We start from the raw sequence: 13,783 nt of genomic DNA, 5'->3' as shown, positions 1-13,783 counted from the left end.
CACTGCAATGATCAGGGGACCTCCAGGAAAGAAGACAAAAGGGAACCGGCAAATATGTTTTCCTACCACAAGAATTAATCATGTACCCAGTGAATGTCTTGTGTAAATTTCTGGGAATCCCAGAAAAGCATCCATGTGGGGGAGCATGTATAATTCACCAGATTGACCATCTTTCCCACATATCCTAGGGCACAAAGCTACTTCTGTGTGTGCCTTCTCTCCTATCCTTTATGCCTTTTTTTTACTTCAGCCAAATAAAATACACAGACTCTGCATTCACAATGAAGCTTGAAACCAGTCAAGCATTTTGCTTTATTTAAAAAAAAAAAAAAAGAAAAAAAAAAGTCTAACGGTGAAGTATACAGCCTACACATGCTACAGTTAATGTTCTGATCCCCTTTCCCCCTCACATATATACTTATATAAGTTTATGTGTTATAAGGAAACAAACAAAAATAACCATCAGAGAATTCGTTTGTCTTAGATTAAGAGAAGTACTGAAATAGCCAAGATTCTTCAGCTTTATTCTATGAAACACACAAAGTGTTTGGATTCAGTCCATGCAGGACTCATTCCCTAAGGGCTAAGAGAAATGAGATTGGATATACTAATGTTCCTGATCTAGGTTATAGGAGGGGGGGCTGTCCTTATTGCTGGTAATCAACATAATAAATTGTGTCCCCTTTTTTTCCTCCAAGAAAGTAACAACTATTGCTCTTTTATGTCACTAAGGAAAGGCCTTTGAAAAACCTTCCTTAGGATAACAGAGGTTCTATCTAGTGTCTTGTCCCTGTTTGGAGTTAAGGATGCTTGATTGGGAATTGAAGGGTCAGAAACAGGATGGCACATGGAATGTTTTAACAAGACACAGGGCCACACGAGGGGCCTTGGAGCAAAGGAAGTCAGCAGAGAACTATTTAAAATTAACTTTCCCCACTGAAAAAGTGAAATCTTATGCAGTTAGTTAGATTTGAAAAATACTGATGGCACAAATTAGCAGTTGATGGCTCCTGGTTTAGGTATGGATCATAGATCCACCTAGTCTGGGACACAGATTCAACAGGACTGTCTTGGAGTAGCAGGTATTGCTGGGGGTGTCCCTAGACACCAGTACTCCTGATACTGGTTGCCAGAGGTGGAGGATTACGGGTGGGAGTAGGGGGAAGGTATAAGAATAGCTCTACCAAGTCAAAGGATGGAGCAGCTGTCATGGTACCAACACTATATCAATGATGCCAATGTGGCCATTGCAATTTCTATGACTCATCCTTTTCCTACCAAATCAGACTTTGGGGTCTGGCAACAGGCAATCTTTGGTCTCTGGCATTATTGACTGGTCGCAGCATATGTAAGTCTGGAAGAGGTGGGCCTGGGAAACTAGATCTAAGGAATCCAGGGGAAAGGCTGCAGGTTAAAACTCTTGTTTGGTACCCAACTTAACAGTCAAAAGAACAAAGAAAGATCCTATTGTGATTCAGTGGGGCTCAATATCAGTCACAGCAGCAGTAGTAAGGAAAGAAAAACAAAGCAAAATTAGATTGAGGGAATAGCAGCCATGCCATGAATTTCATATTTTCTATGTGGTCCTGACCACATCTTGATGTAAGCTCCTGGAAGGCAGGAACTGTGCCTTCTACTTCTGTGGTGAACAGGAGGAACAAAATACTCACTGGCTACCACACAGTGGTAGACTGGCTAAGAACCACGACTGCCACTATCATGCCTATGTGATCTGTGGCATGACCTTTTTAAACTAAACTTGATGGCAATTGGTTTTCCATCTTTCATTGATTTTCTGGTGGAGAGTTTGCTCTTCAGAGTTTCACTTGGCAAGAGAATCTTAAGTGGGCTGTTTGTGCCCTATATACTCAGGAATATTTTAAATCTAAGAGCTCCACTTTGAAAATTACATGAGGCAAACAGGCAGAGTCTCTACTGGGGCTGATCCAATTGAGTATTTCTTACTGCCGGACGTGGAGCCCAATGGACTTCTAATATTCCCCAGTGCCCTAACACTAAAAGAAATACCTTATTCAAGGATAGAGGTCTGACTTTCTTTAAAGCAGGTGGTACAGGATCACAGAATCCACAGATTTGGAGCTAAAAGGAACCTTGGGGGGGGGTCATCTGTTCCAATGTCCTCTTTTTACACAAGAGGAAACTGAGGCCAAGAGAAGTTAAGTGAGCTGCACAAGGTCACACAGGTAGTAAGTGACAAGGCTGTAATTTGAATTCAGGTATTGGATTCCAAGTCCAGTGCACTTTCCCCTGTACAACATTGCTTGGGAATACAACTTAATGCAGAAAATATTCATATCAAAGAGGTATTAGGATTGAGGCTAAAAGAGAAACTGGTTGTTTTATGATGCAGATTCACCCCAAGCAGTTTTAGTATAGTAGATTTGAGATTAAGTATTTGACATAGTGTGGTAAACTGGGATATGGAAATCCAATCACATTTCTGTGCCTCTTGAGTTGGCATTTAGCATGGAATTTTGGTCCACAGCAGGATATCAGGTTATGCCAGAAGTTAACCTGTCTTTGACCTGTTTGGGGTGGTGTGGGGAACATATAGTCTCTATGATAAAATGAATGTTCATTTGATTTAAAAAAAATTTCATAAAAACATTGCTGATAGCCCTTCAGAATCTACTTTCACAACAGACTGAAGACTGCATTTTTGAGTCAACTGCTGACCATTTTCTGCAGTGTTAGTCACAAAGAGGCTTGCTGACCAAATGAATGTCTTTGATCCAAAGACTGGCTTTGCCATGTTACAAGAGGCTCATCACCCAGGAGACAGAAGCATGGTGGATTTTTCACGGCAACTCATGAAGAACATCTTCTAAGGCAGAGAGGTGTCACAATCAGTGTTAATGGAAGGGTATCCATGCCAACCTAAATCACAGATCCTTGAAATTATTGCAATAATCCCAGTGGATTATGTAAATACGTCACCAAGCAAGGATGGAAAAGACCCGAGTCATAAGATCAGACCACACTGACTAACACCATCTCCATCTGGTTGGGGAAGTATCCATCAGTGAAACAAAAGAAAAAAAAATGACCTGGGCCATAGATTCAAACTGAAAAGCTGCTGCAGAAAGTAAGGAAATGTGGCTTCTGATGTAGCCGACCCCAATTAGAGGATCAACACACAATTCAATGACTTCAATTTGCAATAAAATCTCTAGAACACAGATGAAGAGGGAGGTGGTCCAATTGCCTTTGGATAGACATCAGCTGCAGAACGACTCTGACAGGAAGTCAAATCACCTTAGGCTGATAGAAACCTCAAAGATCCTTAAGTCCAAGGATCTGGGTTATCTTCACATATGCCTCTGCCATAGTGCTTAGCATGGTGCCTTGCATATAATAAGCACTCAGTAAATATTAGGTGAATGGATGAATGAAACTAGGAAGCAAGACTGTAATAAAATATGTGGTTTTCCTTTCCAAAATGAAGCCAAATTCAGGAAAGCATCAGGAAAGCTAGCAAAAGGAACATTTATCAAAAATTAGTTCAACACTGATCAAACTTAAGGTAGCTCCTTTCTCTGATAACTAGGGTCTAGGAATGACAGAGGGGATATGAGTGCTCAGACTTGCAAAGGTTACTCTCAGAGTCCCTAGGATTCTTTATCCTCGGCTCATCTTCCTTACTGCTTATCTTCTCAAGAGGTTTCTGAGGACAATGCAAGAGGGGGTCAGTCAGGAACAAGAAAAACACTCAAGTCTATTAGTCCCAGGGCACCAGGTGTTAGGTTCCCCAGGGCTACACATTCCTTAGAGGAAGGGATGAATGAAGGACATGACATTAACATGCACTGTGGAATCCAGGGAAAATGTGGATTAAAGTCTTTTTTCCTATCCAAAGGCCTCAATGGCCACTTCTTTAATAAAGCAACACATCCAGAAGTATTAAGGATGAGATAATGGACTTTTGTACCTACAGCCTTCTAATCTAGAATGTGTATGGGGAGTTGTCTTCCCAAGAAAATGGACATTAATACAGTGAAAGGGGTAATCTAGAGCTGACTTATTCCTAGAAACAAGCCATAGGAAGAAAAGTATATTCCTCCTTTCAAATGTACCACCTATCACCTGAAACCCTTGCCCCCTTTGTTCCTTCCACAGGAGATCATGGGATCACAAATTTAGAGTTGGAAGGTATCTTAAAGATCATCTGGTCCAACCCCTTCATTTTTACAATGGAGGAAACTGAGGCTTATAGATGCTAAATGACTTGCCCAAGGTCATGAAGGTATTAATGGGTGGAGCTGAAATTTAAACCCAGGTTGTCTGATTCCAAACCTACCACTCTTCCCAAGAAATCATGCTGCCTAGTCCTGGTTTCCTTAGGCTTACAGTCTGGTCTCTGGACTACCAGTTAGGATGGCTGGATGCTCATCTTGGTTATCTCACAAATTGGCTGGGTAACATTAAGAAAATGTGACTCCGTGATTCATCTGTCAAATGGGGTAAATAAGTGTTGCCCAACTTAACTCACAAGACTGTGAGGGCCAAGTGAGATAACAAATGCAAAAACACTGGGAAACTCAGATGTTTTACAGATGTGGGGTATTGAGAGAAGCAGAGCATTAGTGGGAATTAGTCCAGTTAGTGCTGAATAAATGGCAACTCTCACCCACCTCCACCTCTTAGTATCCCTTCTCTTTTCCTTCAAAGTTCAGCTCACTGTCACCTCTTACAGGAAGTCTTTCCTAATATCCCCAGCCACTAGTAGTACCACCACACCCCTCCAATTATCTTTTATTTAGTATATACTTTTCTTTGACTTCCCAACAGTATGTTAGCTCTTTAAGGGCAGGGACTGTTCTATTTTGCCTTTGTCTTCCCAGCCCCAAACATAATGCATGGTACAAAGTAGGCACTTCATAAGATTTTATTGATTAATGATAGGGCCTTGAGCGGGTGAGGCTAGTCATTCGAAGGTCTTTTGTCTTTTCCCTTATCTTTTCTCCCCACCCCCACTCCCACCAACTGCTGCAGTAGTTACTGAATCCCTGCCTTTTACCTTGCCAACGTCATGGGATTCTAGCAGCTACACCACTTAGCTATGGTCATTTCTTCCATCTAAAAAATGAGTTGCTGTGGACCTAACACACAACTATTCTTCCTGGAATCCTAAAGAATAACCAGGATGAGATACTGAGAGAAACATTCAGGAAAAAGGAGTGGTAAGTGGAGAAAGTGATGGGGTTGGGGGGAGAGGAAGGCTTTGTAATCAGTGTAGAAGCAGGAACATTTAGAACCCCTTTCTCACAGCTTTGGGGAGCCAAATGGCTCCACTGTCTTAGCTTGTATCAGCTAGCTGTCAATTCCTATTCTGGGCCTTCCTTTCTCTATTCACCAACTAGAGTTGGGCTGCCCATGAAGGACAGGTTCCCATATCTGAACAGCACCATACTGAAAGAAAAAGATGGCTCTAGGTAACCCTGGGATAAAGTGATGAACAAAGCACGTACTGAATGCTGTGCTGCCTTAGGGTAGGAATCACCCTTCTAGGACATAAAGCTTTCTCAAGAGTGCAAAATCAAAAAACAAAACAAAACAAAAAAAAAAAGGGAAAAAAAAGGCAGGTTTAGCGGACTTCTGTCCTTGTCCTCTTCTACTTTCATGGCATGTAACGATTGTTCCTCACCAAGTCAAATATGACCATAACCTTAATGAAGAAAACACCTGTTAAGATTAGAAAAAGCACACAGGCCCTTTGTGGCAGCAGGTATTCCTGCAAACGACAAAAATGGGAATGAGTTGCTTTTAGGAAAGGTTAAATGGAGGTGAACTTGGGTCATGCAAAAGGGGAATCATATAGCAAGGCCTATCCTGGGACACTGGGCCTGGCTTCATATCTGATCAAGGCTGATTAATTTTTTGGTGCTCAGAGGTCTGCTGTGGGAACTGGTATCTCAGTGCCTTTGCTAGTTACATTCTGGATACCAGCATAATCTGTGGAAAGGGTAGCTCCTGGTTCTTGGATGCTATGTGAGAGCAATTGGATGAATAGCTGCTCGTGGTCTAACAGGAACCCATTCCCCCCACTTCAAGCAGTAATTTCAATGGGTAATTGAAAACATTTACAAGGGACCTGGGTCTCATCCAACCCCCTCATATTACCGATGAAAATACTGAGGAATAGGATCAGAGTTGGCCATTTGGCCTGGAGACTACCACTGAGGATGGATTGAATCTCCCACAAGACGGACGACTGCCAAGGAACTGAATTAAATTGCATTGAGGCTGGGGGATGCACTTTCCATGATCATTACTGCTTAGGAATCAAGAGAAAGCCCAATGCACTATGGAATCCTTTCCTTTTAAAGCCTTGTAGAAAATGATAAGTTAAGAAGCTAATTAAATACCCAGGTGAAACCAGTGGAGATCTTGGCAGGATGGATCCTATAAGAACAGTGGGAACTATGGCTTCTTTCTTAGATAGTTGGAAGGAATCCAGCCTTCCCAAGAAGGCGCTCCACTTAGGACCTGACAAAACCACCAGCCACTGCTATTCTTTTCACGTACTTCAAACACAGTCCCCTCCTGGAAGCCACTGGTCTCCTCATCCCCTTCAAAGTTGGCCATAGCCACATATAATGTATCTTTGGGGACTTCCGCAGTAGGGAAAGGTACAGCAGCTGGCTTCTCCCTGGCTTCTCCTAGCTTGGTTGCTGCTTTTGGCCCGAGCCCACTTTTTATTTTGACCTCTTCTTGGACGCCTGGACCAGGTAGGAAAGGTTTGGCCTTTGGAGGGACAAGCATGGGTCGGCCAAGAGCGGGAGCAGCCTTGACTTCGTTCACCTCTCGATGTGGCACTTTGGTCTCAGGAAGGGGCCTGGAAGAGGAGGTGGTTTTCTTGGGAGGTGGTGGCCTCCGAGGAGGTACTACTGGTCTCTGCTGTGGTGACTCTTTGGGAGGGGTAGGGCTGCTCTTAGGCATAGGATCAGTCGTCTTTGCTGGCCTTAGGGGGACTTTAGAGGACGTGTCCTTTGCCACGAGACTGTCCTGTTTAGGTGTGAGCTTGGTGTCTACCACAGCTCGCTCCGGGGGCCTGCTGGAAGCCTCCCCTGAGAGCAAACTCTTGCTGATGGAGACATCGTGGGTTTCACTTGGGTGGTGATTCTCCTCTTCTGATGACTTCTCCTGAGACTTAGCAGGTCGGAGCTTGCTCCTGAGGTTGCAGATGTCCAATCTGTCCTCAGCTTGAGGAGGCTCTGTCCTGTGGGAAGAAGCTGGTTTTGGTCTAACCTGGGGTTTAGATTTCAAGAAGGGGTTCTGGGTAAAAGACTCAGGTTTATCTTCAGGCTGTTCAGCTTTGGGTTTGATGATGGGACGGAGGTTTGGCTTCTTTACTTCTTTGGCTAGCACTTTGTGCCCACACTCTAGCCCCATCTCATTTTTCTGCTGGAATAATTTGCCCTTATCTGATTTCAGCTCTGCTTTCTTGTTGTCCCTTGGTGGGGGCATGTGTTTTGGTGGAATCATGGGCAAAATCATTCCAGGAGGCTTAGGGGACCCTCTGAGCTGCTCCATCCTTTGCCGCTCTCTCTCTTGCAGTTCCCCTTCTGATTTGATGATGGACTCCTTCCGTGGTGGGAGGCTGGGCTTCTCCTCCATGTCTGGGTCAGAGATTTCCTCATACCCAGCTGATGCAGCCATATCTAAAGAGACATTCCGATGTCCCTCCTTACCCTTCCATTCTTTGGACCAAGGTATGCCACAATCTATGCCATTGTGTGGTGCTTCAGGCAAAGGTCGAGAGGGACCAGTTGCTTCATGGCCAGTGTGATTTTCCACCACAGCCTCCCCTAGGCGAAGCTGTGTCATTTCATTAGGCAGTGGAGCTAAGAAGTTGGGTCTTGAGGCATTGCTCGTTTTCTTGTACTTGTCAATGAATGTTGCTGGGGCCCAGCCTTCCTTATCATCAATTTGGATATACCACCAGCCACTTAGGTTTTTCTCAATCACCTGAAAAGTATAAAACAAATCAACTTAGTAACAATGGCTTTACAGCCATTGGACTTAAGGGAGATTCCAATAGGTCCAAGATAATATTAGGAGTTGTGTCTTTGGAGTTAGGGCATATGCAGGCAGGGGAAATTCTTAAAGCCTAGGATTCTGTACATGCACATGTGCGCGTGTGCATGCATGTGTGTGTGTGTGCATGTGCATGTGTGTGTGTTGGTGCTTAACTAGAGAGGGGAGATGCTGAAATTTAAAAAATTGCTTCAAAGGAATACAGAACTGTTACAAAGCACTGTAGCTTCCAGCCAGCACAGAACTAATTTACCACAGAACTGCCTGTTATTTCAATCCTTCCCTTGACAATATTTTCAATTCAGTCTAAAAGGAGTTTCTCTCTCCACCCCCAATTCCTGAACCCACTTCAGATCTTATAATTGATACCAGTGAAGCAATAGGATTTACTTTACATAAATTAATTTAATTGACATTAATGGAATATCTCTAACAAAAGATAGCCCTGTACATGTATGCTATGTAGAAAAGTGACTGGTGCCCCAACACCAGTAGGTAGGTAGGAGAAAGAATCCCTTAACTCTCTTTGGGGCTTAGTTAGAGCAAAATATCCTTCAAAAAGTCTTTCCTGATTCTTTGGAATGTTAGTGTTACTTTCTATTTATTTTTACATATTCTGTGTTTACTTATTTGTGAATATGTTGCAACACCTCAGTAGAATATAAGCTCGTCAAGGGCAGATGCTTTTGCTCTTCTATATCTGTTTCTCTAGGGCCTGGCACACAGTATACTATGTTATACACTCTGTAGCATGAATAAATGCTTATTAACTGAATGAAATGCCAGCCATGTGGCAAGAGCAAGGGACAACTGATGGATAGCCCACATACTCCACTGGTGCACTCTTCCAGTGTCAAGACAACTAGAGGAAGTCCAGACTTAAAATATATTACAAAGTGGTTGTCATAAAAACTATCTGGTACCAGAAGAAAATACAGAAATAGATCAATGAAATGGAATCTAGACAGCAAACTATCAGTATACCAAAGATTAGTGTTTGATAAATCTATATAAATAAAAACTAGGGGAAGGATTCACTATTTAATAAATGTACTTGGGAAAGTTAGCTGGCAATTTAGCAAAATGGATTTATGCTTATGTCTCACATCATATATAAGTGAATTCCATCTGGAGGAGAAACTTAAAACACAAAAAACCCAAACTATAAAACGATGAAAAAATGGAATAATGTATTTGCCTCAGCTGTTGAGGGGTAAGACTTTTTTTTTTCTATTCAATAAATTAAAGGAATTTTTGGGACCAGGTAGAAATGCTTGACTTACATTAAAATAAAAATTTTCTATACAATTAAACTGTGTAGTTAAAAGTTAAAGAACACAAACAAAATGGGGAGAATATTTGTGACAAATGTCAGATTAAATATGTGTTATCTAAAATATACAGGGAAAAGTTTAAAAAAATTTACAAAGATAATTTCCAGTCCAGGATGGATAAATTCAGTCAACCAGTCAATAAACATTTATTAAGTACCTACTGTGAGTCAGACACTTTGCTAAGTGCTAGGGATACAAAAAGAGGCAAAAGATACTTTCTGCCCTCAAGGAGCTTACAATCTAATGGGAAAGACAACATGTAAACAGATATGTACAATCTACATGCCAGATAAATAGGAAATAATTAAAAGAGGGTGGGCACTAGGATTAAGTGAGGTTGGGCAAAGTTTTCTATAGAAGATGGGACTTTAATTGGGACTTAAAGGAAACCAGGGAAGGCAGGAGACAGAGATAGAAAGGGAGAGCATTCAGATAGAGAAAATGCCTGGACTAGAGAGAATGTCTTCATGGAAAAGCAAAGAGGCTGATGTGGTATCACTGGATGGAAGAGTATACGGCTGGAAGGATGTGTGAGGGTAAGAGAGAGGTAGGTTATAAAGGACTTTGAAAGCCAAACAAAAGATTTCATATTTGATACTGGAGGTGACAGGGAGCCAGTGGAATTTATTAAGTGGAGGGGAAGAGTGACCTGGTCAGGTCTGTGCCTTAGGAAGTTCACTTTAGTAACTGAATAGAGAATGGATTGGAGTGGGGAGAGACTTGAGGTAGGCAGACTCACCAGCAGGCTAGTGCAATAGTCCAGGTGTGAGCTGATGAGAGCCTGCACCAGAATGGTGGCAGTCACCAGGGGAGAAGGGAGCATATTTCAGAGTTGTTATGAAAGTGAAATCAACAAGTCTCAGAAACAGATTGTATACAGGGGGTGATATAGTTGAAGATGACACCAAGGTTGTGAGCCTGACAGACTGGGAGGATAGTAGTGCCCTCTACAGTCATAAGGAAGTTGGGGGAAGTGAGGAGGGTTTTGGGGAAAGATAATGAGTTCAGTAATGGGCATGTTAAGTTTAAAATGTCTACTGGACATCCAGTTTGAGATGTCTGAAAGGCAGTTGGAGATGTGAGGCTAGAAGTCAGCAGAGAGACTGGGGCAAGATAGGTAGATCTGAGGATCATCAACAAGGAGGTGGTAATTAAATCTCTGGCAGCTGATGAGCTCACCAAGTGAAGTAGTGTACAGGGAGAATAGAAGATGATCTAGGACAGAACCCTATGGGACGCCACAAGATGTATGAACAAACAAGTTTCAAAATAGGAAACACAAATTGTAATCTCACTAATAATCAGAGATATAACTTAAACAACTTTAAGTGCCATCTCACAGCCATCAAATTGGCAAGCATAATTTTAAAAAACGAAACTCTAAGGGTGGTTAGGTTGTGTAGTAGATGGAGTACTGGCCCTGGAGCCAGGAGGACTTGAGTCCAAATCTGACCTCAGGCACTAGATGTGTGATCCTGGGCAAGTCATTTAACCCTGATTGACTCTAAAAAAAAAAAAAGAAAAGAAAAGAAAAAGAAACTCTATACTATTAGATTGTAGAGAAATAGGTATGGTACATTCGTACTTAATGAGCTAGATGGCTCAGTGGATAGAGTTCTGGTCCTGGAATTGGGAAGACCTGAGTTCAAATCTGGCATCAGACACTTACTAGCTATGTAACCCTGGGCAAATCACTTAACCTCTGTTTGCCTTAGTAGAAGGAAATGGCAAACCACTTTGGTATCTTTGCCAAGCAAACCCCATGGATAGTATGGTCCACAGGGTCACAAAGAGTCAGACATGACTGAATAAGTGAACAACGAAAACAAAACACTCATACATACATTGCTGGTGGAACTTCCAATTTACACAATCTTACATTATGCAATAAAAGTCAACAAAAAAAATCACGTCATTTGACCCATTAATCCCATTGTTGGAACTATATCCTGAAAGTTATGAAAAACAAGCAATAAGGGAGCTATTAAAATTTTTCACAGTACTTAAAAAAACCAAACAAACCTGGAAGCAACTTAAGTGTCCAACAAAGGGTAATGGTTATAAAAATTCAGATTGACAATCCGAAAGAACTTTATGGAATAATACAAAATTAAAAAGCAGAACCAGAAAACAGAATGCCCATTAACTATGACCATATGATTGGAAAAGTGAATTAGAATGGATAAAATATTTTGGCAGAGGCTTAAAGGGAGTGATTGGAAAGTTGTCTTGATATTTTGTGTTGAATTTAATAATTCATTTGCAAATTGATACCAAGCAAATTTAATTACTGAACATCATACTAATGCTCAACATTTAGTTTTAAATTATTTGCTTAAAGAAAGGTCCTCGGAACATTTGGGCCTTCTTTGGAGGATTTGTGGGAAAACAGGGATAAGAATCTTACAAGATTCTTGGTCCTAAAGAGGAGTGAAGAGAATATATCTCCTCTTTGCAGAGGTGGACTATAGGTGTGAACCATTACATAAAATGCCAGATTCGTTGCTATGTTGACTAGCTTTGATGAACTGCTTTAGCCCATTTTTTTCCTATTCTTTGTTATAAGGGATAGAACTATGGGGGGAGGAGAAAAAGGATATTTTGTGAAGCATAAGCAATATAAAAATGACATGAATACATTAAAAAAAAGATACACACAAGATGAGAAGGCAGGGGTAAGTTGTAAATGACATCACTACATCCCATTGATGACAGATTCCTCAAAGCAGAGAAATGTATTACTGATCTCTTCCTCCTAGCCTACTATTCATTAGATATTTGTGGCTGACCCGCTGGAAGAAATGAGCAGTGATATATTCAGTTTCTCAAATCTTGTTAGCACTGGGGAACCCCAGGAAGGATAAAGACACAGGAAGTCCTACTTCCTGTTCTCTTGGATATGGGCCAAAGGGAAAACTACTGGGATGCCATGACATTTCAAAGCTTGGAAAGAGATCAAAGATTCACCAGGAAATATGTCACAACTGGCTACTGGCATTCATTCATTGATTTGACAGTTATTTATTGTGTCTGTTATGTGTCAAGAAGAATGAGAGGCCATCTTTGAATTGTCCTCAAAAACCTTACAATATAAAAGTGGAAATAAGATGGAGATACATAGCTATAGAACCATGTACTGGAAGAGTGGTTTGGAGGGAGGGATGGATTAGGGACATCATGGAAAAGGTGGCATTTGAGATGAGCCTTGAAGGAAGAGTGGGCTCTCCAAAGGTAAATAAGAGGGAAAGGGCATTCAAATTCTAGATTGAAGGCATGGCATGAATCAAAACAAGGAGGTTAAAAAAAAGTCCAATGCTCAAATGAGGAACAGTGAGTACTCTACATTGGCTGCAGCATAGGATTTATACTAGAAAGTATGAGGCAATGTCTGCTTGGGCTAGAATATAGAAGCAGGATAAATCTAGTAAAGGGGTAAAGAGGAGTTTGATTTTAGACATGTTCATTTTGAGTTATGTTGAGAAATCCAGATGAAAATGACCAGCAGGCAGTTGGAAATACAAGACAGGAACTTGGTAGAGAGATCATTAAGGCTTATAGACATAGATCTGGTATCACTTGTGAACCTTCCAGGTCTCAGATAATAGACTTTGAAGGACAGGTTCAGCCACGTATAGACTATATTTTATAATATATAATTTTATAATATAATAATAATTATTTATAATTACAAATACATTTCTCTTCAGATAGAGACAGCGCTGCCTAGAGGATGTTAGTTTCTACCAGTGAAAGAAAATAGTCTACACACAGGAGGCGTTACTTACACAGTGTAATGTTGTGAAGTGATCCTGAGGGTTGTGGTCTCCATTTTGCCACTTACTAGCTATAGAACTTGGTCCTAGTCACCAATTGTGTCTCAGTTTCCTCATATCTCAAATGGGGATGACAGTAACTTTCTTTTGAGGGCCAAATGAGATAACATTTAGAAATACTTTGGAAATGTAAAATAGTTGATAATAGATATAAAAATTATAAAATTTCTTCCTACTCCTCACACCTCTTCTCCTAAATAACCAGTGGTGGGAACAGATAAGATTTCTTTCTAATGAGAAAGATTAGTGCCCATGGTACCCACTGGAGCAGAAGCTGGATTGGTTGTTGAAGATTCTGCAGAACCAGGGAGTAAGAGTAGCTAACACAAGTGGGTTTTGCTTCTTTGTAGAGCAAGAGCACCCTGAGGGCATGGATTATGTTTTCTTATTTGTTTTCTATTACTTTAGAAATGTTTGTTCAATTGTTGTTGATGATGATGGGAAGTGATGAACTGACAACAGTAGTTGTCATGGTGCCATTTCTTTCTGCCTACTTCTCATCCATGATGGTGTGTGCATGTGTGTGTGTGTGTGTGTGTGTGTGTGTGTGTGTGTGTG

General features: G+C 41.3%; 1 protein-coding gene across 1 annotated transcript in view; it reads right to left on the bottom strand.

Annotated features, from left to right (window-relative positions):
* Positions 1-275: 275 nt before the first annotated feature.
* Positions 276-13,783, bottom strand: part of SH3PXD2B (SH3 and PX domains 2B) — a 124,746-nt gene continuing 111,238 nt past the window's right edge. Inside the window, exon 13 of the mRNA XM_027841761.1 lies at positions 276-7,989. Coding sequence (XP_027697562.1) covers positions 6,442-7,989 — 1,548 coding nt within the window. The 3' untranslated portion in view covers positions 276-6,441. The remainder of the gene's footprint in view (positions 7,990-13,783) is intronic.

Source organism: Vombatus ursinus, unplaced genomic scaffold (assembly GCF_900497805.2).
Source record: "Vombatus ursinus unplaced genomic scaffold, bare-nosed wombat genome assembly UNPS02014863.1, whole genome shotgun sequence".
Lineage (NCBI taxonomy): Eukaryota > Metazoa > Chordata > Mammalia > Diprotodontia > Vombatidae > Vombatus > Vombatus ursinus.
This window is presented reverse-complemented; position numbering and strand designations above follow the sequence as displayed.